Below are 22,987 nucleotides of genomic sequence, written 5' to 3' on the forward strand. Positions count from 1 at the left end.
GTTCATTGAAAATATTCCTTGCAAAAACCCAAAATAGTCGTGGCACTAAATCAATCTATTTGGGGATATCGTAGACAAGGGGACCGAACATTCGCACGTAGACAGAGAAAACCGCCATCGTGGCGTTAGTAAGCCTCATGAGTCACAGTCCCACCCCAACGCCAAAAGCAGGAGGCCCTCCGCAGCAGCCGGCGCTGCGCCGACATTCATTCCGAATCGAGTTCTCGTTCCAAGTGCGCCGCACAATCAGCTGGTCCGTCTTGCCGGTTTGTCCACATACACAGTACAAGTTGTACAGTTAGTTCAGCCGCTTCGAAAGCCGAATTTTCAAGCAGTCCGACGCCGAACCGACACCACATACGAGGTAAGATTCTCCATCTCTGGGTTTATGGTCGTTTAGTGGGTGGGCACGTCGGACCGGCCGATGCATTTTAATTTAGGGTGCGGTTTTCGGCAACTGTGCAATTTTTTTCACACGACGCACACATGCAGATGCGTTCCTGCATTGTGTTACTTTTCGATAACAGTAGCGGCGCACCGACGACACCGATTTTTTAAGCCGGCCACATTTTCTTGTCCGCTGCAAAAACCTCTGTTGGTGAAACGTTTCTGTTGTAACAATGGGAAGAATGTGCGGACGGAAGTTGTGGCGGAAATGCACCTGCCACTGTTGAATAACGATGGGCCGGCGATTTTAAATTAATTGAATAATAAATTCGACGTCCTGCTGTCCAACCGTTCGGAGTTGGGGGGCCGCCGTTCATCGATCTGTCGGTAATAAAACTAGGGGATGTTCCCTAATGTTTTATGAATTGTGAATTTTTTAAGGGGGCTTTTTGAACAGACCCTCAATCATTTGGTTGGCAAACGTATAACTTGTAAATTGGTTGGACCTTTGTGCAGGAAATAATTTGTAAAATGAAGTGAGCCATTCATTTCTTGAAGGAACATGTTCTTATCTTAGTGGCCCGCCTTTTATGTGATGTCATTTCCTTTGTGTGTGATTACATATCACACCAGTTAAATCATTAAGCTTTTTAATCTAAAAAATAGTTTCTGCACTTCAAACTTTATATTAATGACCGTAAATAATTATTAATTGTATTTAAACAGGATAAAAATTCAGCATAATTAGAATCGAGAATTTAAATATTTTAAGAGGAGTCAATGCACTTCAAACAACACTCATCCTAATTAGTCCAACAGTTAGTTAATTCACGCTATGTTAAAACAACCTAAACCTAATTATTTTTGTTTAATTAATCTCCTAGCTTATGTCTTGTATGTTACGATTCAAACACTGGAACATTAACAAAAATAATTTCTCTGGATACTTGTCATTGGAGGTGTTCAATTTGGTAATCGACAAAAAGATACTGTTGTGTTAAGTATGGAACAAAATCAGATTTCATCTGGCTAAACGATTGGTGATTCAAAGCCGGCAATTTTTCTAAGTTACCTACTTACCCGTATATGGAATTGAGTTGTCGACAAGAAACGCACAAGCGCCAATTCGTAACTTTCTTCTTCGCCGCTGATAAACATTGATCAGGTTTTCTTGCCTTGTTGCCATAAGTTAAATTTTTAATATTATTTAAATATACGAACAAATTCTTCTATGGATTATTGATTTTCCCTATAATAAATAATAAAAGCATTTTACTAAGATGTTTGAACAAGATATGAGACGGAAAAGCCATATTTAAATCAACATATACGAATTTTATCTAAAATAAATAATTTGTTGTTGCTAAAATGATGTATCAAAATATACAAGTCACTATTTTCAAGTTTATGTAAATAAAATAAGGTACTGAACAATTTTTAAAATATACAGTTGAATTATCACCTTATCGAAGAATTTTTCTTAATAAATATTTAGTCATTAATTTTAAAAATATCATCCTTTTTTGATCAATCAATATTTTAATTATTTCTTCCTTATTTTATTGAAAGAGAGAATTTGAATCTTTCTCTGGAAAGATTACAATTAATTTATCAATCAATTATGTCTATGTAAACTATTTTTAACAATCAGTTTTTACATCCATTGATTTTTAAATCGGAATTTCGTTCCTTTCTTGTTTACCAGAATTTTAATTCCCTTTTTATTTATTTTATTGAAAGTAGAGAATTCAGTTCATGTGGACTATGTTTAACAATAAATATTTACACTACACAATTTTAAAAATGGAATTTCATTCTTTTTTATATTCACCGGAATTTTAATTTCTTATTCCCTATTTTATTAAAAGTAAAGAATTTCCATCCTTTTCTTGGAAAATTTCAATTAATTTATCAAAGAATTATGTTTATGTAAATTATTTTAAACAATAATTATTTACACTCATTAATTTTAAAAACGGAATTTCATTCTTTTTTTTTTTGTTCACTAGAATTTTAATTTCTAGTTCCCTATTTTATTGAAAGTAAAGAATTTCTATTCCTTTCTTGGAAGATTACCGTTAATTTGTCAAAGAATTCTGTTTATTTTTACTATTTTTAACAATTAATATTTACACTCATAAATTTTAAAAATGTAATTTTTTTTTATTGAACAGAATTTTAATTTCTTGTTCTCTATTTTATTGAAAATAAAGAATTTTGTTCATGTGGCATATTTTTAACAATTAATATTTACACTCATTAATTTTAAAAATGGAATTTCGTTCTTCTTTTGTTTACCAAAAGTTCAATGTTTTTTCCTTATTTTATTTAGACAATTTGAATCCTGAAGAATTGTGTTTATGTGGACTATTTTTAATATTTACACCCATTAATCTTTAAAATTGAATTTCGTTCATTTTTTATTTAACAGAATTTTGTTCTTCCTTCTTCATTTTATTGAAACTAGAGCATTTAAATCCTTCTCCTGGAGGATTTAATAATTTGAAAAATGTAATTTCATTGCTTTTTTTATTAATCAACTGAATATTAAGCGTTGTTTTTTCTGAATTTATTGGAAACAGAAAGTTTGAATAGTTCTCGTAGAATTACAATAAACTTATGGAAGGGCTACAAAGCACCTGATTCGCAATGTTGCAGCCCACATTCCTGCCACCACATGAATTATTGAAACAATAACACCAACAAAACGTGTACAACCTGACGAATTTTAACAACACAAAATTAAGAAATTAACCAACACCAAAATAGGTACATAGATCTCCAAATGTGGAATATGTACATAATACATTTTTTATGGCGATTCTTCGTCCACGGCAACGCCGCACGAAGTGTTCAATTTAATAACCCGGTGCACATGGCATTGCCGACGACGACAACCATAACCCACTTTTTCCACCAGCCTTGAGAGGAGTCCGGTGCACGTATGCATCTCGTCCGTCTCATCGTGGGCGTCCCGTGGGAAGACTGGACAAACGGAACGGTCGTGCGTCGATTTTCCAATGGAAATTGACCGTTTCCCCGCTGTCGCAAGGGAAAAGTGTCGTCGGCGAGCGTGTGCGAGTCGCAGACTCCTCATGTGGAATTTTAATTGGGAACGGCTCGTTCTGTATGCGACACGACATTCACACTTGTCTTGGTCAATGTTTTCTTGTGCCGTATTGTTTTGTTCGACGCGTTTTATTGTTATGTGAACGATTCTAATATCTATATAAATTGTTATTGTTGTGCCAGCGATTTAACGTTAGAAACAATCATTGTTATTGTCATCAGAAATTTATTCATTAATATTCTACATATAGGGTGATTCATCTTAATTATTCATTACAAGTTTATGGAGAAATTTTTATAGCAACTTGAATTTACTACTTTTCTAATCAATTTTCAATTCCAAATTTTCACAAATTGATGGTCTATAAAACCACAAATGTTGATGCTGGAAAGTTTATTTTTGGCACACATGTTAATCAAGAATCATCTTATAAGGAGCCACTATTAATAATTCAAAATTTTGTACAGGCTATTCGTTATTTACATTATATCTGTGCTTCTTGAAACATGAATAACTTTTTTTTCAATCAAACACCCCGTATATTTTTAATTCTACATGAAATTGTTAATAAAATAATAATTCAAAATGTTGTACAGGGTGTTCGTATTTGCATTATAATTGTGCCTCTTGAAACATCAATAATTTTTCAATTAATTCAGTGGTTTTAAGTAATACATTTTTTTTTTTTCAAAAGTTTTGGTAGTTTGAAGTCTCCAACGGATACAAACGTCGACCAATAAACTCTATCAACGGTAGATATGGAAATAATCATTTACAACAAAATAGTTACTCAGCAATATGTAAAAATATAAAAGAGTAGTTAAAACGTCTAACTCATTCCAAGTTTGATTATTTCTCGTGGTTGATGATTCACACAGTTCATAGACACGATCACAACAGTTTTTAACGACCTACTAATATTATTCCAACATAATCTCGAGGATTTTTTCCATCGAATTAAACCCAACACTAATTAAAAACGATTCCGGACACGCTTCCTTAAGACTGATTAACGATTTTTTAAGGTTTGCTAACAGACCAGCCAAGAATCCAGCCATTAGACCGAAACGTTATTTGCTACATATATGGCAGACTACCAGTGGTAAAGACCATAATAACGGCAATTACATTTTATAAAATAAACTGTGCATCACATTAAGGAAGTCCACTTGTCAACCTCTTTCGTTTGTTTCTCCGAAGGTCAATATTGTATACTTAGTTAAATTGGTGTGAGCTGGTCACAAATTTCGCCTAACATATTTGTTTAATTTTCACAGAAAACAGTACTTTCCATTACAGTTAGAACGCTCTAAATAACCGACACAATGGGTTTGCTTACATATTTGCATTGTATGAAATAATTTCGATGATTATCTGGTTTAGCGGTGAAGAATCAAAAGTGGATCTTGTGCCAAACGTTTTAAAACGGTTGTTTTCTCCACAAAAACACAGACGTGGGAAAGGAAGTTGTCTGTAAAATTTGGCACAGACACATATCATATTGTGCCACAACGAAATTTCCAAGATAATCGAAATACACTTGGGGAAAAAATCACGTCCGCTAATTTATTCAAATTAGTTACGTTAGTTACGAGTTGTTTTTTGCCAAGCATTTGACTTTCCGAGCTTAATTGCCGGTATACCACATGTTTTCTGCCCTCTTTTCAAGACGCCAGCTGGCGACTGAAGAACCGATGCTTAACCATGAACGCGAGACGTTAAGTGAATATCTGAATGTTGGAAGAAACGTACATTTTTTAATTATATTTCTACGTCCTCTGAAATTGTATTGTATACTAATGAGTTCATTAAAGAAAAATTAATGTTTATCTTTCGTATTGTTATGGACAAGCAGATAATTATTGTATTATGGCACTGAAGAGACCTATTATGTATTTGTTAATATTCTATCGTTCTTCGTACTGCAGTAGTTAAGTTATGGGTGGTCTATTGTTCAATATTAATAAAAAAAGGGGTGACAAACTTTAGTTTGCTGAAATAAACAATTATAATTGATATAATTGATATTTAGAAGGAGGTATGAAGTCAATTTAAATCTTGTTTTTGTGAAACATTCCTCTTTCTTCCGTTGGGTTTTCAAAGAAATCACATAACACCACAACCACAAGTTTGTTTAATCATTTTCAGAACAGAGATGCAACAAAGTGAAACTTTTGCATATCAACACATTGAAATACTCACCGTTTATTCGCAAACAATATGTTTACATTTAAAGTTCATTCCCTTGTGCTTTATCAATATTATTTTTATACATTCCGACGTGTCCCATTTTTTCAAATCCAAAGGAAAATAACCACGTACCAAATTAAACCGACAATTAACGGCATTGAATCAGTCAGCCAGTGCGAAAGAAAGTCAGTCAATTATTCACAAATGGTGCGTTAGATGAATCATCATCCACATCCAATAAATCCAATAAATCGGACCTTGTGCCGCTTGCATAGTCAATGAAGAAAAATCCTAATTTACAGTCATGATAAGTCGATTATCGGTGAAAAAAATATTCGTACAACAATAAACGAACGAACACAAAGGAGGCATATTTTAAGGTATCAGTCACTTGGACGATTTAACTTTGGGAATGATATCAAAAACGAGTTTGTGTTGGTCACCTACTGCAGTGAGTCAACTTCGCCTTCCAACACAAATACAGCGGATGTTCTTATCGAATTTCGTTAAAACGAGCCTGTGTCTTGTTTTAATGTCAGGAAGTTCTTCGTCTATTTATTTATTTTTTCTTTTACTTTCTGTACGTTTTCTGTTTAGTGTTTTCAATAATTACGCTTTAATTTTATTGAGATGAGACCTTGAAAACAGATAAACGATTTTAAATCTGTAATTAGAAATGATGTAAAATAAATTGTGCACAAATTATAAACAAAAATTATTAATTATGAATATCTTCCATCTTTGATGCAATTTTCTAAAAAAGTTTAATATAATATTATAAATCGTAAGAAATTCGAAAATAAGTTTTATAATATAATTACCACAAAATAGTTTTGAAATAATTTATATTCACATGAAACAAACGTTTTAAAAATATTTTACAAACCTTGGTAAAATCTCTGTTAATATTCATTTTTGTTTATTGCTTATATCAAAGGGGAGGATTTTTAAAATTCAATTTAATTATGCTAAAATATTAATAGTGTTCCATTTAAAATTACCAAGTTGATTATGTTTCAAATAGTACAAAATTAAATGTAAGTAATGAACACCCTGTATAAAATATACTTTCCAGCATCAACAGTTGTAGTTTTATCGACATTTAGTTAGAATTTAAAAATATACACGGTGTTTTATTGAAAATAACAGTTATTGGTGTTTCAAGAAATATAAAATTACAAAATTGTTATTACTAAAAATGGCTCCTTACAAAATAGTCCTTAGTTAATGTGTATGTCAAAAATAAGCTTTCAAGCCTCAATAATTGTGGCTTTATGGACATTTATTCCAATATTCCCTCCAGATATAGTGGATCTTTTCCGTACATGCCTTACTGAAAACTATTTCGTTTGGAACAACAATTTCTACGAACAGACTGAAGGATTAGCAATGGGCAGTCCTCTTAGTCCAGTGATTGCAAATTTCTTTATGGAAAAGTTTGATCAAAAAGCCATTAAGACTTCCAAACACAAACCGTCCGTTTGGTACCGTTACGTTGATGATACTTTCTAAAACACCTAAACTCTCAACATAACAATATCAAATTCACAATGGAATTGGAGAAGGAGAACATATACCTTCTTTGGATGTCTTAGTAAAAAGAGTGGGTGAACATTTAGACCACACTGTATACCGAAAACCTACACACCGATCGATATCATCTACATAAACTATTTAAGCATCATCCTAGTCAAAAACAAGGGAACATCAAAACACTAACCGAACGAGCTAGAAGGATATGTGCCACACACCACCTCACTGAAGAACAAGAACACTTGGAAAAACAATACTAATAATAAAGATCCACCTAGTGTGCCCACGATTGGCAAAGCTTTTCTCCCATATATATGTAAAGTCACCGATAGAATTGGAACAATCTTATTAAAACATAGCATGCATATTGTTTTTATACCAACAAGGAAGGTTTAACACAGTCTCAGATTTGCCAAAGATAAAAGAGATCATCAAACAGCTTCTGGGATATACCGCATACCATGCTCTTGCGGGAAAGTATACATCGGTACCACAAAACGTTTAATAAGGGCTAGGATTAAGGAACACAAACGAAACTGCATCCTGGGACAATCAGACAAGTCCGCTGTAGCTGAACCTGCACTGTTAGATGGAAATCATAAGATAAAATTCCAAGATACACAATTGCTTGCCTCCATAAACACGGAAATAACTTCAGCAGAAAAGAAGAAGCATTGAACCTTGATAAAATATGGACACAGTGGTCAAACATACCAAAATCTCTAAGCAGATAAGAACTGCCAATGAACATCAGGAAATTTCTAGAACATTAGTTGTCTAAATTGTCAATCAGATGTCAAAGTGACACAAACCAAGTCAGATCTCTGAAGACGCTAGCCACTCGTGCTAGCCAAATATCAGGAAATAATTCCAACAAACGTCGACCAATAAATCCGAACAACTATAGACATGAACTATTTTGTTATTATAAAATGCAAAATCGTGTTCTGCTTTACAGTCTTCATTAATTTTTTATGAGATGCTCGTTTTCATGTGGAAGTCTGTTAATTGAACAAGTTTATTACACACATACAAATTAAGAAACAGTTAAATTTTATGATTATTTTATGTTTTTTCGTTCAAGTTCGTACAATGTCTGAAAGTTTACTTCGTTTACTTATTCGCTGCGAAACACGGTTAAACTATGTTACATTGTTCATTATTTTTTAGATGTCTTGCGAAATTCCCGTTGCTCCCGCCGCCCCCGCTCTCAAGGACCTCCCACGTGTGGCCGGCAACCTCAAGAGCGAACTGGAGGGTTTCAAATCGACGAACCTCAAAACTGCCGACACCCAGGAGAAAATCGTCCTCCCTTCCGCAGAAGGTAACTGTTTAATGTTAAAAATTTCTGGCTGATTATGTATGTCTTTTACCATACATTGTTTGTTTTTCTTTGTTGGAGAATTCAACTTGTGTCGTCCCCGACAAAATCATGATGACTAATAACATCCGACTCGAATGCCTTTACCGTCTCGGACTTGTGTCTAGAATTATTAATTAATAAATCACGGGATTAATTTTTTTTATAAAATAACTTTCTAATTAGACGATTATCTGATTAAATTTTACTTTTATACAAATCACGGATATTTCGATTTAATTGCGTCTTATTAAAGCATTCCAATTATAATTGCAACAATCATACCAAATTATCAGATGATAATTGTGGTCAAGAATGTTCTAAAATGTAAGAACGATTGACATCACAAGATACAAGATATTAAAGTACAGTATTCGCAGAAAGTAGAGCAACTTTTTTAAAATTCATATAAATTTTATATTGGTTATGTTCAAAAAATGTACAATTACATAGTTAAACAATAAAAAAGTAGTGTTTAATTTTACTGACGATTATTTGTTTTGGGCTGGCAAAAAGTAGAGCAACTTATGCTATTTAAAATTTTATGACTACAAATAATTTCTAATTAGTATTTTAATTAATTTTATACCTATATATTGTAAAATTCCAATTATTATAAAGAACTTCCAAACAGCTTTTTTTCATGGAAAGCAACAGATTGTCAATAATATGAATCTTGCTGATTATATATTATACTCTTTGTGTCTTTTTTTTGTTGTTCTCTATCTCCCATAAGTTTTCAATGGAGTTTAGATCGGGAAATTGACATGGCCAATTCACTGCTTCAAATATTTTAAAGTGTTATTGGGTGTTATCGGGTTATTATCTTGTTGAAAAAACATTAATTCCAAGTTGTGTCTCAAGTAGACCTTTTATTTTGCTGGAACTCAGAAAAGGATCTTTTTTAGAGTCTTACTTGCTCGTCCAGTTTTATTTTTTCCTTCCGCATCACCAAATCTTGAAAATTGTTGTAAAACACGTGTTACAATTGATCTATATTGATTTTTCTCTTATCAGATTGAAAGAACGATACAATCCGCAATTTTAATTCAGGAAATAATTTCTTTCCACGAAGCATTACATTAACTCAGTTAACTTTGGTGTATACTGTAAAATTTAGTAAAAAGTTACTCTACTTTTTGCCAGCTGAATATTTAGTTTTTTGATTTGTAACTAACAGAATTATTTTTAATACAAGAAATATTCACCGATATATTTGTATACAAAGTGTTCATAATTGGTATAAATTATATTAGATTTGCATATACAGTGCGACAGTAACTTATATGTTTTTAAAGCCAATACTGTATGTGAAAAAATTTATTGACACTTTTTACATTCATCTAACTTTTTTACAAAAACGTCCCGTTAATAACTAATTGTATGTATACATTCTTCTATATTTAAAACGTTCACCTTGTTTTAAATTGATCTAATGCCGACGAATATTATTAATTTGTTAAAAAACATCGAACAGAAAATCAATTTATCCAATTATGGCGATTGGATTCTAGAGTCATATAGATTACATCTTCCTGGACTCGTTTGAGAGGCGATCATAAAAAGTGTTCGCTTCCTTATTTGACTTAAACAACGTCGACACGGAAATCAACTTGATTGGAACGTCGAGGCGAAACTGTATATAGTTTAGTTTAATGCTATCAAAGGAGCGGATTATTACATTTAAGGAACTACAAGGAAAGTTCATTTTTGAATAATTGATTTCATACGTGTACTTTCTTTTATTTCCATCTCGTTACCCTTCATTTATAAATAAATAGTCCGTTAAACTTAGCCAATAATATGACAAATGTGAATCGGTTATTCCCTAATCTGGTGCCAATGTACGAAAAAGTATTAGTCAGTTGAAGTGTTTATAAATTAAAATTCAACAGTATTTATCCAATACCGAATTAGTCTGAAACGCCACTTATGTATATAATTAGTTTATTTTGCGTTGTTTATAAATAGACGTGTCAGTTGCATTACGTGTTTTCTTTTTGACCTACAACGTGTGCGAATTCTCTGACTAGTCGTTTTAGTTATAATTGTTGAAATGTGGCAAATGTAACATAATTACAAGTTTGTAAAGACCCACATAAATTATGTGGGCTCAGATAAAAATGCTAATAATCCTGCAACTCAACAAGTGGAATATTTTACTATTTTTATAAAATGATGTCTAATTTTATATACCAATTGGAAAGCCTCCGATCCTACTGAATTTTGAGAGACATCGTGCACAACAGAGACAATAAAAGAGTCCCACTAGTGGTACAGTAAATTTGCAGGCTTATTCTGTCTGTCGTCCATGATGTCTCTCTCAAAATTCAGCCGAATCAAACGGTATAACTATATATATAATATATAATATAATAATTAAATATACAAAACTTTTGCAAACATTAACATTTATAAAGTGAATCACCACTTGAACAAACATTTTATTTGACGACGCACTTAATTAACAACAAAAACAATCGTTTTATGCATATTCAACATTCCGGAGTGTTCTGAAAGGAATTCGACGTCGTTTGCAATTAATATTTTTGATGATTGTTGTGCAACTTTTTGTTTGCATGATTTAGACGTGGCACAAGAACGAACGCACAACGAGCTGATCGCCGGGGTGGAGAATTTCAAACCGTCCTCCCTGAAACGCACTGACACTAAAGAGAAGATCGTGTTACCGAATGCCGAAGGTAAAACGGAGCGAATAACCTGGTATTGATGCGAACTGACTTAGAGTAACTCGCTTCAGCTTTCACGCTTCTACTAATTTAACATTTAATTAAAATATTTGTTACGGCGGTTAATAAAAGTTACCGGCGTTAATGTTCGCTTAAAGACTTGGTTTAATACACAGAACATCCACCTCTTATTAAAAATGGGAAATAACATTGGATGAAAAATTGGTTTGTAGTGTTTAATTTATTCAATAGATGTCAGCTTTACAGTTTCTTGTATTTAACATTTGACAAAAATGGCGGGAATAATTTCAAATTCAAATTAATTTGTATATAATTACTAGGTGTTCTGAGTATTACCAGAAATAAACTCTGAAATTAAAACATTTTTATTATGAATTATTTATTGTACATTACAACAAAATACATCATTTATCTTAATACAATAAAAATAAATACAAATATAACAAAGTTTAACCTATTGTTATTATTAGAAGAATTTAAACTACTTTAGAAAGGAAGATCATAATGTAAATTAACTAAGTCTAATTTCGAAAACATTGGGCTGTTTTCGTTTGGTCCTATTCACCTGCCCTGGCCCCCATGTTTTAATACATACAATAAAATATTTTCACCTTGTTAGGGATATAGTTACAACTGTAATTGTAAATAAAAAATAACGCTGGAATTGAACAACATTCATAAACATTATTGTTAATGTGTATTTTATTAATTTCAGATGTGGCGGCTGAAAAGACTGAAAGAGCTTTAATTGCTGGAATTGAACATTTTGACACCAGCAAGTTGAAACATACAGAGACTCAAGAGAAAAACCCTCTGCCTGATAAAGAAGGTAATTTACTTGACATATTATATTCATATGCTTGCACCATTTATTGCACCGAATGCCTTATTATATTTTATGTTTTTGTAACAACAGTAACTACCATAATGTGAACATGTTAGAATAAACATTAATTGTTTCTTGTTTGGTTAATATTCAAGACTTTTACGTTAGAAATTGCCACAAATACATAAATAAACGTTGTTGCATGATTGTAATGCTTTGCCAATTGCATGTTAGCTGTGCAGCAAGAGAAAACACTCCAAAACCTGATACACGGTGTCGAGCAATTCGACAAATCATCCATGAAACACACAGAAACCGCTGAGAAAATCGTTTTGCCCGACAGTCAAGGTAAATTACAATATACACCACACAATTATGTTTTTAAAATTGTTTATTGTAGTATCTAATCGTTACAGTTTTGTCAAATAGTCACAGTAATAATAAAACACAGTTTATTGTTGTGGAAGCAGTTGTTAATGATTGTTCGATTTTGCAGTTATCGAGCAGGAAAAGGGCCAGAGACAGTTGATTTCGGGTATCGAGAACTTCGACAGCAGCAAATTGAAACACGCCCAGACCTGCGAAAAGAACCCGCTGCCAACCAAGGAGATCATCGATCAGGAAAAGAGCGCTTGAATCCGGCTCATTGAAAATATCACGCCCACTTTTTGTATTGTTTTATACTTTTATATACGATATACCTATTTATGAAATATTAAATTTTTGACGCAGATGAATTGAAGTTGTTCGGTTATCTTTGCGCATATTTCATCATATTTGATACTAATATATAATCGATATTTTGTACTTATCTATATGTATATCATTTTTTAATTTTTATTATAAATTATGATTTGCATGAATTATGGTGCTTCATTAAATTGTCTACAAAATTTGAAAATTTTGTTTTATTTGCACAAATCTCTAATAACTACAATAATAAAGTTAATGTTGTTAGACTCAAAATTATATTCTTTATCTAGTCAATCAATTAAAATTGTTAGGTTTTTGATATTTTAACCAGATTCAGTTTAAAATATAATAAAACTGTCTTTGTAACAATGTACTACTTGTGAAGTATGTAATAAAAACTGTTTAAATTAGACCAATGTAAATATCTAATAACAAATTCTTATGAATTTTTAACGAATATTCTGATTGGAAAGACTTTGATGCTACTGAATTTTGAGAGAAACATCATGCATGGCAGAGACAGTTAAACAATTTCACTATGAAGTAGACTTTAACTGTCCAGTAGTTATCTCTATAAATTCAGAAATACAAATTTTGTGGCCTCCCAAGTTGTTAGAAATATCAATGTTAATTAACTGCACTATACAAACAAAAATGAATTATACTCTCTATATGATAAAATACTTTTTTATACAGTGTTATTTTGAGATATGTATTATGCAATTTAATATATTTTTATAGAAAGTAGTAACTTCTTACACTATTTGTATACTGATTGAAAAGCATTTGATCTAACTGTATTTTGAGAGATATATCAGATACGACAGGGACAATAAAAATCTGCAATTTTGCCTCCTAGTGGGAGATTTTTACTGCCTCTGTCATACATGATATCTCTCTCAAAACTCAGTAGGGTCAAATGCTTTTCGATAGGTATATTAACTATCTAAAATAGTTTTTAAAATAAATGTATCAACAAATTAATATTATTAATATTAATATTAATTTCGTATTATTATAAGTATTATAAAATATCATTAAGCAACTTGTGCACACTGTGATATTTCCCAAGGAGAGAGAAATTCATGTTCTTTGTAATTTATGTTTAAACACCTTTATTGTAGATTAGTGGGCTTATTATTAACTGAGTAATTATTTATTAATGTACCTTAAGAACTTCACTTAATATTCATATTAATTATTAGTTGACAAACTCCTTCATTGTGGAATTTTCGTATATTGTTAATGTTAGTAATGTAAAAAAGTCGCCGATTATCATTATTTTAACTATAAATTTGAAACTTGCATTAAAAAACATATGACAGTTCCTGAAATTCGCCGGTTATTCCATGGTTAAACCGTTTTCGGTCTTAGACGCGTATAAAACGGGGTGTCACTTCGACTTGTGTTCACTAATTGTTACTTTTATGCATGCAAAATGCGTGCCAACAGATTCAATCAGTAGGTATCAGTTTTATATTTATAAACTTGTAAACTCGTAATAAATGAGTCCCTTTGTGTCACGTTCCGGTCAATCAGTAGTTCTTTTGTTCTTAACGCCTAACGGGCGTTTTTTTCCTAAAACACACTTATTACTCTTTTCATTGAATCAGTCTTTATTCATTGGTTTCGGATGCGATGCAAATCCGATGAGGTGTCCGTTAAATTATATGCACACGCAGTTTCAAACTTTTTCACCCAATTTTTTGCGCTCCCCGTCGCCGAGTTATGGTGCACGTGTGTGTTCGCCCTTTGTTAATGAAATAATCACGACTTCAGAATGGGTACAAAGCAGCCGAAAAAGGGCAAATGTCCGGGTACGTTGGACAATTGGCTGGACAATTTGGGGTACTACAGAAAGAACGTGGCGTACGACGAAACGTGTTTATTTAGGGCGGTCAGCGAACAGGTATTCTATCCTAAAAACTATTTAAAACATTGCTACATTGTGTTTCTGTAGTTGTTCGACTGTCAGGTATACCATGAGAGGGTGAGGAAGGAGTGCTTGATTTATGCCAGGGAAAACTACCATGAGTTTCAGTTTATGAATATTGACGAGGGTAACTGGTACAAACACTTGGATAAGTTAGAAAAGCACATGGTAATCTGTGGCAATATTGAAATACAAATTATTTCAAGAAAATATAAGTGAGTTATCCTCTGTATGGTTGGAAGTAATCTTATTCATGTGTGTGCTTTTAGTCGAGATGTTCTCATCTTTGATGCCCTTCAGCATGATATTATGGAGGTCACAAATTTGGGTTCATCAAATCCATTGCTTTTGTGTGCCATGGATGATGATCACTATGATGTAATTTACCATAAAGAACACATTCTGACAGCTGGCTTTTGTCAATGTAAGTACATTAATTTCATTTAACAGTTAATAAAAATAACAGAAAATGTTTCACTGAAGAAACTTCTAAATTGACAAAGATGATAATCTATTTATCATCATTATCATTTAAGAATATTTGTTTTGTATATAAATGTGTTATTAACTAGTATTTTTGTTGGTTGTTTGCACTCTGTACACTGTCCGGATTTACCCGTTTTACCCCTATAGGATAAAAGAAGGTAATGTCTCAAAAACATCCAGAGGGAGCTCTATGCTGTAAAAGATTCAAACTTGACTTTCATGTATGTAATAATCAAATTTTTTACACTAAAATCAATATATTAATTGTTATTAATATCCAGAGGGAGTTATATACCCTAAAATATTCAAAGTTTATTTGTATTTATGTAATAATCAAATTCTGAATCTGAAACTAATAAACTAATTGTTAATAACATCCGGAGGAAGTTGTATATTCCAAAAGGTTAAAAGTTTAATTTCATGCATACAATATTGTTAGTAACATCTATTGGGAGTTCTATACTCTAAAATGTTCAAAGTTTACTTTCATGTATGTAATAATCAAATTCTTCATACTAATTGTTAGTGTTTAAAATATTAATATGTATTACAAACCTACAAATCTAATATAAGAAAGCTAAATAATAAAGCCATAATTTAATTATTTTCTTTAAATTGTTCATGTTTTCTTTTTCTCTTCAAAATTATTATTATTTTCATGTTTGCAGCGATTGTGTACAAAATTCTGTATGAAGAAGTGTTCAACATTTCTCACGTGGACGAAATAGTTAACTCGATGCTGTATGAAAAAACCGCCGTAGTCATGCAATCTGAAATTAAAAAGGAGCCGAAATCGGACCTCAATTCGGAAGAAAGCATCGAGGTCATCCAAGAAGTCATTCCGGCCAATACCGCCCCCTTTCCCTTCAAGGTGGCCAAAGCTTTGGACCCGACCATTTACCGAAACATCGAGTACGATTCTTGGGGCGAAGTTCGTCGGGGTAAATTTTATTTCTTTTACAATAAAATTGGGAAGGTGACGTTTCTTGTAATTCGCAGAGTTGAGATTGGGAGACTGGTACTACGGAGACGACAAGCTGATCCTGGGTACAAGATGCGTCTTTAAAGACCGCCACACAAGCGAGAATTATGAGTGTTATATTCAAGAAATAATCAAGGAAAAAAATATGTGCGTGGTGTACGTAATAAAACTGGCTGAGAAACGGACGGTCAGATATTCGGATCTGTCGCCTGAGGATGATGCCAAACCGTGGCCACTACCTTACAGGTATTTCTTGTCAGTTCCATTTTTGTTTATTTAACAATATGACATTATTATAGATGAAATTATAAATAAATATAATCATTAAACGAATAATAGACATACTTGTAGGTTCTCTAAGAACTTGGTGATCACTCCGTCGCCTCCACCCATGCCGGAGAAGCAAACTAAAAACGCCAAAAGGCGTAACAAGGACAAGCGTCGCACCAAAAGCTGCAGCGAGAGCAGCACGCCTGTCCCCACCTCTGAAGCGCCCGAGAACGTCAGCGCCTTCGTAGGCATTCCTCTAGTAAGTAGAATCATTCAAAAACTATAATTAGGCTGCTAACATTTGTTATTGGGTGGTTTTATTGATAATATTAATATTATATTATTAGAAATAATCTCAAGGAATATCGGACATGAAATTATTATTTCATCAAAATTTCAATTATAGAAACTAGTAGGCAAGATAAAATTTAATTAATTTTTATCAAGATTGTTTGTAAAACAAATGATTTATTTATCTGGTATCTAAGTAACTATGTAACTAAGAACAATGTTAAAGCAAATCATTTATATTCAAAACGTTCCCCTATACAGACGTACTAGTGAAAATTTCAAGTTAAAATAATGAATAAAATTTACCAAACATATCATGAAGAACGGGCAACTATTACAAATAGAAATTCAGAAACTTGAAGTCGGAAACGGCGCTTTGAAGTAAAGAAATTTTCGCTGATGGAAGTTGAAAGGAAGAACCATTCATATTTTGGACCCTGATCTAAAGAAGCAGGCAGAAAGCCACTTCATCCATACACGAAATAATCCTCATACTACGAAGTATTAAATCTGCGGGCATCGCTAAGATCTAGAAATTTGAAGTATTTTTAAATTCTGGTATTGCGCAAGTTCTAAATTGTGGATGTGACTCTCTTTCGACTTTTGATGATTGCGTAAATAATTCTTCAAGGCGTGTTCCAGGATACTAAACATCGTGCATGTGTAAGCTAAGTGACTTTCGGAAAATACCTCATAATAATGACATCTAATTTTGTTATTTATACTAAATTACAAGTATGTATCCTGCAGCAATATAATGAGAATAAGAAAAAAATTGCGTGTATTTATTAATTCATTTTACTTATAAGGTATTTAAATGTGATGGATGACAAAAGGTAAGAAACAATCAGTCATAGTTATCTATAATAATGTCGCCAGCCTAACAAATATTCACCAAACGTTTAATAATATCGTTCTTGTTTTTTTTTTTAATTTTTATCAGGCTACTAAACTTTTGTCCTACACCTTCTAGCAAATGCAACCGTCGACGAGCTCTTCCAATTATCGTATACAGAACGACACAAACATCACAACCACCGCGACCAGCACCACCACAGCGGAAGTGCACCAGGAACCGATTAATTCTAGCCAAACTCCTCCGGAAATACCCGAAGCTACGACGTCGTTCGATTCCATGAACAAGGTGCATTGGAACCAACAACAATGGCATCCCTATTTAACGCCAACACCGGACCCATTCATTTGGCCTCAGACGCCCACCACACCCCACAACGTGTTCAATTTCTCCGTCAAACCGATGGTTGCTTCGGCTCCTGTCACCCCAGACGTCATGTCATATTACGGTATATCAAATGTCAACGTTCTCCAAACTTACGATGAACCATTGTTAATTCGTTCCAGATCCGAATTTTGCCTACTACTACAACTACCACCCCTTTGACATGTCAAACCACAACCCTTTCAGCGTATGGCCGATGCCAGACACTCCGGTTCCGCCACCCGAGCCGTACCCGAAACAGGACGAACCCAAGCAATCAAAGGACTATCACCACAACGACAACCAGGCGGACCACCAACCGGAACCGTCCCACCACCCCGAACGTCCGACACTGAACACCTCGCTAACCACCTCGACCCACCACATGGACATGTACTCTCCGATGATTCAGATGGCTCCGGGCACTCCGGTGATATACACCGCCCCGCCGCCGCAGGCCTCCGACATGACCGACTTGATGATGCCGTCTACGCCGATATTGTATCCGCCGCCGCCGCCGCCGCCGCCCATGGATATGCAGTATGTGACGCCCGGGCAATACGTGTATCCGCCCACGCCGCCGACCACTTGGTATCCCGCGCAGATTAACTCGCAGGGTTTCGTTTTTCCTACCACTCCGATTAGCAATGCATCAGCAGTGCAAAAGTAATAGGGAAAGGTAGATTTTTCGTCAGGATGCTCAAGTCTAAGTTTATATATTTTGTTTATTGATTATTAAGTATTATTCTATACAATCTTTATTCTTGTTGTTAGATTTCTAGAATATATATTTTATTTTTTTAGAAAATTTGATTTATTTGTTATTTAATATGACAATTTGTTGTTTTATATCTATTTTGTTTGTTGTTGAAAATTTTGTTTATATTGTGAATCTGCAGAATATTATTTACCATTATGATGGATATTAAGTTTTTGACTTATAGTTTATTGTGAATTTTAACATTTTTTGTCAAACATGTTGTGTAAACTAAATTACTTCTATGTAATTTACATTTGTTTTGTATATGTGTTATCAGAATTTATCTTTATTTTCGTGTTACTACTTTTATAATATGACTGTGATTCATATTAATAAATATATTTCTATAAAATGCATTTCATTTTATTAAGGATCAGTTAGCACATAATGAGGAATTGCTTTCGTGAAAAGCAACCTATTTTTTATGAATTTTCACACATTTTGTGACTACATATTAACTATGTCTTTAATACTTTTTTTTCAACTAAAACCTATGTTTAGAGTGAGTGGTATTGGACGTGCTATTTTTAATGCATAACTTCGTTTTGCTGAAGAAAAACCTAAAAACTATTTACAGAAGTTACATGAGCAAATAGCATTTTTACCAAAGTCAATTCTTTCTTTTTTTATATTTTATTTGGCAAAACCTAGCAAGGTACAATTTTAGTTTTTTTTGGAATATAAATTTGAGACAATTTTATAGATAATTAAAACAGAATTATTTTTTATTAAAATATCAAAAATAACTGGTAAATTATTGTTAACAATTGGTTCCATTCATTCCTCATTTTACTAATATTTTTTTGTAATGGTCCTCTACAATACCAAGGAGGAGAAACCCTTCGCTAAAACTCTGTAGGATAATTAATACATTTTTGTGTAAACTTTTAGTCTTATTTTTTCATACCAATGGTTTTTTTACTGAAATATATCCTTACAAGTTTTGTTTATTGAGTCGACGTCTGATTGTTCTACTGGACACACTGATAGAAGACAAAAAAGTATGTTATTTATTAATTTTTATATCTATAGTTGTTGGAATTATTTCCTAGCGTTTCGTTAGCACGAGTGGCTAGCTTCTTCAGAGGTCTGATTTCGTTCTATTCGCTGGCCGTTCTAATCTGCTCAGAGATTTTGGAGTTTTTGAGCACTGGTGTGTCCAAATTTTATCAAGGTTCAATGCTTCTTCTTTTCTGTTGAATTCGTTTCCATGTTCATGGATTTCAATTGATTCCCTAATCTTTCTCTTGTGATATCTAATTGTCGAGGCAAGCAATTGTGTATCTTGGAATTTTTTTTTATGATTTCCATCTAACAGTGCATGTTCAGCTGCAGCAGACTTGTCTGATAGTCTTAGGACGCAGTTTCGTCTATGTTCCTTAATCCTAGTCCCTGTTGAACGTTTTATGGTACCGATGTATACTTTCCCACAAGAGCATGGTATCTGGTATATCCCGTCCCGTCTGATGGTCTCTCCTCCTATCTTTGGTAGACCTAAGACTATGTTAAATCTTCCTGGATGGTACATACATTATTGATTCTTGTTTATCAATATTATATTGAAATATATTTTTTAAATCTTGAAATATCTTACAAAATATAATAAATAATAAACATACTATTGTTAATGTTATTTATTAAGTAAATTGTAAAGATGATACAATGAAATACTGTGATGATTACTCAATTCTCCAGTTAAATGATCATATTTTGACTGATTCAAAACTTTATCAACAACTACATTAACATTCGAAGAATTGCCGTAATTTTGCACCAATATAAATAAAGTGAACGGTTATAAAATTTTAGTAATTTAAAAAAATGGTAAAGCATATAAATAAATCAAGATTCGTCATCACTCTGCGCAGGATTACGCGGCTTGGGACCACCTGCCCGCTTGGCCATGATGATTTGATCCACTCTCAAAATAGTGGCGGCCGCCCCAACTGCGTACTTCAAGCCCCAGTATTTGCAGTTGTACAAGTCCAAAATACCCTTTTCTACCGCGTTGCAAATCTCGTTTGGCTTTTCAATGTCGACACCCACTGTCTTATCACCGTCCTGATGAAAATAATACCTTTAGTATTTAGAAAACGCTTAAAAACAAAATTAAGTACCTGATGTGCCTGAAGTACTTTGGCCAACAGTTCCGTGGATCGGTGTCCGCTGTTGTCGGCGAGAGATTTGGGGAAACCTTCGAGGGCCGTAGCAAACTTCCTAACAGCATACTGTTCCAAACCAGGCAGAGTGTCTGCATATTTGGTGAGCTGCACTGCCAGTTCAGCTTCTGTAGCTCCAGCTCCTGGGACGCACCTTCCATCTCTGGATAAACACTGAAAAAAGAAATAATAATGTAAACGCATATGTTGGCAATTACACGACGAACATACTTTAAATGTGTTGACGCCATCGTCAATGGCTCTCTCAATGTCATCCATGTAGTTATCAGTAGCGCCACGAACTACAATGGTGGAAATACGCGATTCCTTGCTCTCCAATTTGAAAACTACAATGGGAGTGTCGCCCAATTCTTCAACAGTTACGATGTCGCAGTAGCCCAATTCTTGAGGTGTGGGCGGAGTCAACCTTGGAAGAACTGTTGCACTAACAGTTTTGGCCAGTCTTCTTAAATCAAATTTGGAGTTCAACCTAACAGCCATAAGGTTGTATTTGTTGATGTAGTGAAGAGCCATGTCTCCAAACTTGGCCCCAGCAACAATAACTTTGGCGCCGGTTTCAGCGATTGCTTTTATCTGCAATTCTAGGAGATTCTCCTCTCCCCTGCTGAAGTTGACAAGTTCATCAGCAGTTTTAATCAAAACTGTGCCTTTGGTCTCTGTTTGCATAATATCAACAGCACAGCTGTAGATAGCAACTTTGGCTTTGGTGGCATTTGTAACTTCACCTTCAACATGACGTTTGAACACCATACCTTGCACTACAGAAGAGGCATACAAGCCAGAACCCAAAATCTTTGACACCCTAACATTGTCTACATTGAATGTAGTTTGTTCAGGTAGGATTGAAACACAGGCTTTGGCAACAAGTTCAGACAAGAAATCCTCATTGCCATATTGTTTCGATTGGATGGATGTGCGGATTCCTTTTACTACATCTGGGATGTTTCTATAGTCTTTTACTTCAGTAACCACCAAAGATGGAAGGATTTCCAGGCACTTTTCAAGGGCCTTTTCATAACCTTCGGCGATTTCAGTGGGTGTTACACCCAACCTAATTAGTTCCTCAGAGCATTCTATAATAAATACATACAAGTATGTTAAATTAACTATATTTAAATTTTAAATGTATTCATACCTAACAAAGCACCAGCCAATACAATGACAAAGTTGGTTCCATCTCCAACTTCAGCATCTTGCATCTGACTTGCCAAGATCATGAGTTTGGCAGCAGGATGTTCAACATCCAGTTCCCTGATGATTGTGGCAGCATCACTGGTTACAAATTGCTTTTCAATATGATTTATGATCATTTTGTTCATGCCATTTGGACCATAAGCAGACTTGACAGACTGTGCAAACTCTTTGCAGGCGTTGATGTTTCTAATCACAGCCTCTTCTAATCCGGAATAGTGCTGAAAATGTCAAAATTTTCGTATTTAAGAAACCGGCAACAACTCCCACAGACCACATGTCAACCAAGTGGTGAATATCAGACAATTTAACTTACCCTTGCACCATCTTTTAACATTTGCGAGAAGCCTGGTGCTTTAGGGACGTGGAGAGCCATTTTTCTGATGGAATTGCTGTTTACTTCACTCAAAAATTGATTTTTTAAGCACAAATGTTGACACTATTCTAGAATAGACAAATGAATGACTGCATGTGAGTAACAAAGTCAGGTTGCGAAACTTAAGCACTAAAATTCCACCAAAATTTTCATAACTATTTCTAGGGACTTTTATATTGAAAAATGAAAACATTGCGAAGCAGAAGAATTCTAACCAAGTTTCATAAATAATTTAACCTCCACATAATAAACAAAGTTCTTCAGTTTGTGTAACTCATAATTCATACAACATTAACTGGGGAAACCTCATTAGAAGAAAATGGAAATTTCAAAAATAACTGATTTTGGTGACCTAAAAGATGATGAAACTATTCAAAACAAACTACAAAATTTCCATAGCAGTGTTGAAAAGATAGGAAAACTTCTTGATATAGCTTTTAGTAACGATTTATACGAAAAAATGACTGTGAAAGAAAAAGTGGACTATGACTTGTTTATTAATTATGCTTTAAACACATTGTTTTGGCTG

At 33.6% G+C, this 22,987-nt stretch overlaps 3 protein-coding genes across 6 annotated transcripts; 2 read left to right on the plus strand and 1 right to left on the minus strand.

The window, feature by feature from the left end:
• Window positions 1-176: 176 nt before the first annotated feature.
• On the plus strand, window positions 177-12,978 carry LOC109608609 (thymosin beta). 4 transcript variants are annotated; one of them, XM_020025103.2, is made up of 6 exons: window positions 188-364; window positions 8,351-8,504; window positions 11,129-11,242; window positions 11,967-12,080; window positions 12,312-12,425; window positions 12,574-12,978. In XM_020025103.2, the coding sequence occupies exons 2-6, from the start codon at window positions 8,351-8,353 to the stop codon at window positions 12,711-12,713; spliced, it is 636 nt and encodes a 211-aa protein (XP_019880662.1). In that variant the 5' UTR covers window positions 188-364; the 3' UTR covers window positions 12,714-12,978. The 4 variants fall into 4 exon arrangements, with proteins under 4 accessions (XP_019880660.1, XP_019880662.1, XP_019880661.1 ...); XM_020025101.2 differs by lacking the exon at window positions 12,312-12,425 and having other exon boundaries at window positions 177-364; XM_020025100.2 differs by lacking the exon at window positions 11,129-11,242 and having other exon boundaries at window positions 192-364.
• Window positions 12,979-14,128: 1,150 nt separating this feature from the next.
• On the plus strand, window positions 14,129-19,025 carry LOC109608619 (OTU domain-containing protein 4). Its single transcript, XM_020025124.2, has 9 exons — window positions 14,129-14,231; window positions 14,550-14,679; window positions 14,731-14,918; window positions 14,973-15,127; window positions 15,858-16,130; window positions 16,189-16,417; window positions 16,523-16,700; window positions 17,706-18,036; window positions 18,095-19,025. The coding sequence occupies exons 1-9, from the start codon at window positions 14,209-14,211 to the stop codon at window positions 18,619-18,621; spliced, it is 2,034 nt and encodes a 677-aa protein (XP_019880683.2). The 5' UTR covers window positions 14,129-14,208; the 3' UTR covers window positions 18,622-19,025.
• A 1,305-nt stretch (window positions 19,026-20,330) lies between these two features.
• On the minus strand, window positions 20,331-22,558 carry LOC109608551 (T-complex protein 1 subunit theta). The gene is made up of 5 exons (XM_020024991.2): window positions 22,399-22,558; window positions 22,027-22,303; window positions 21,102-21,964; window positions 20,829-21,044; window positions 20,331-20,772 (listed from the first exon to the last, which is right to left on the minus strand). The coding sequence occupies exons 1-5, from the start codon at window positions 22,456-22,458 to the stop codon at window positions 20,554-20,556; spliced, it is 1,635 nt and encodes a 544-aa protein (XP_019880550.1). The 5' UTR covers window positions 22,459-22,558; the 3' UTR covers window positions 20,331-20,553.
• Window positions 22,559-22,987: the final 429 nt, after the last annotated feature.

This window comes from Aethina tumida, chromosome 3 (genome assembly GCF_024364675.1).
Source record: "Aethina tumida isolate Nest 87 chromosome 3, icAetTumi1.1, whole genome shotgun sequence".
NCBI classification, from domain to species: Eukaryota; Metazoa; Arthropoda; class Insecta; order Coleoptera; family Nitidulidae; genus Aethina; species Aethina tumida.

Coding starts and splice junctions, on each gene's coding strand:
- LOC109608619 (XM_020025124.2), top strand. CDS start 14,209: ATGCGTGCCAACAGATTCAATCA. Junction 14,919..14,972: donor ATTATTTCAAGAAAATATAA/GTGAGTTATCCT, acceptor GTGTGCTTTTAG/TCGAGATGTTCTCATCTTTG. Junction 18,037..18,094: donor AGACGTCATGTCATATTACG/GTATATCAAATG, acceptor AATTCGTTCCAG/ATCCGAATTTTGCCTACTAC.
- LOC109608609 (XM_020025103.2), top strand. CDS start 8,351: ATGTCTTGCGAAATTCCCGTTGCTCCCGCCGCCCCCGCTCTCAAGGAC. Junction 11,243..11,966: donor CGTGTTACCGAATGCCGAAG/GTAAAACGGAGC, acceptor TATTAATTTCAG/ATGTGGCGGCTGAAAAGACT. Junction 12,426..12,573: donor CGTTTTGCCCGACAGTCAAG/GTAAATTACAAT, acceptor TCGATTTTGCAG/TTATCGAGCAGGAAAAGGGC.
- LOC109608551 (XM_020024991.2), bottom strand. CDS start 22,458: ATGGCTCTCCACGTCCCTAAAGCACCAGGCTTCTCGCAAATGTTAAAA. Junction 22,304..22,398: donor TGTTAAAAGATGGTGCAAGG/GTAAGTTAAATT, acceptor TGACATTTTCAG/CACTATTCCGGATTAGAAGA. Junction 21,045..21,101: donor ATGGCGTCAACACATTTAAA/GTATGTTCGTCG, acceptor TTCTTTTTTCAG/TGTTTATCCAGAGATGGAAG.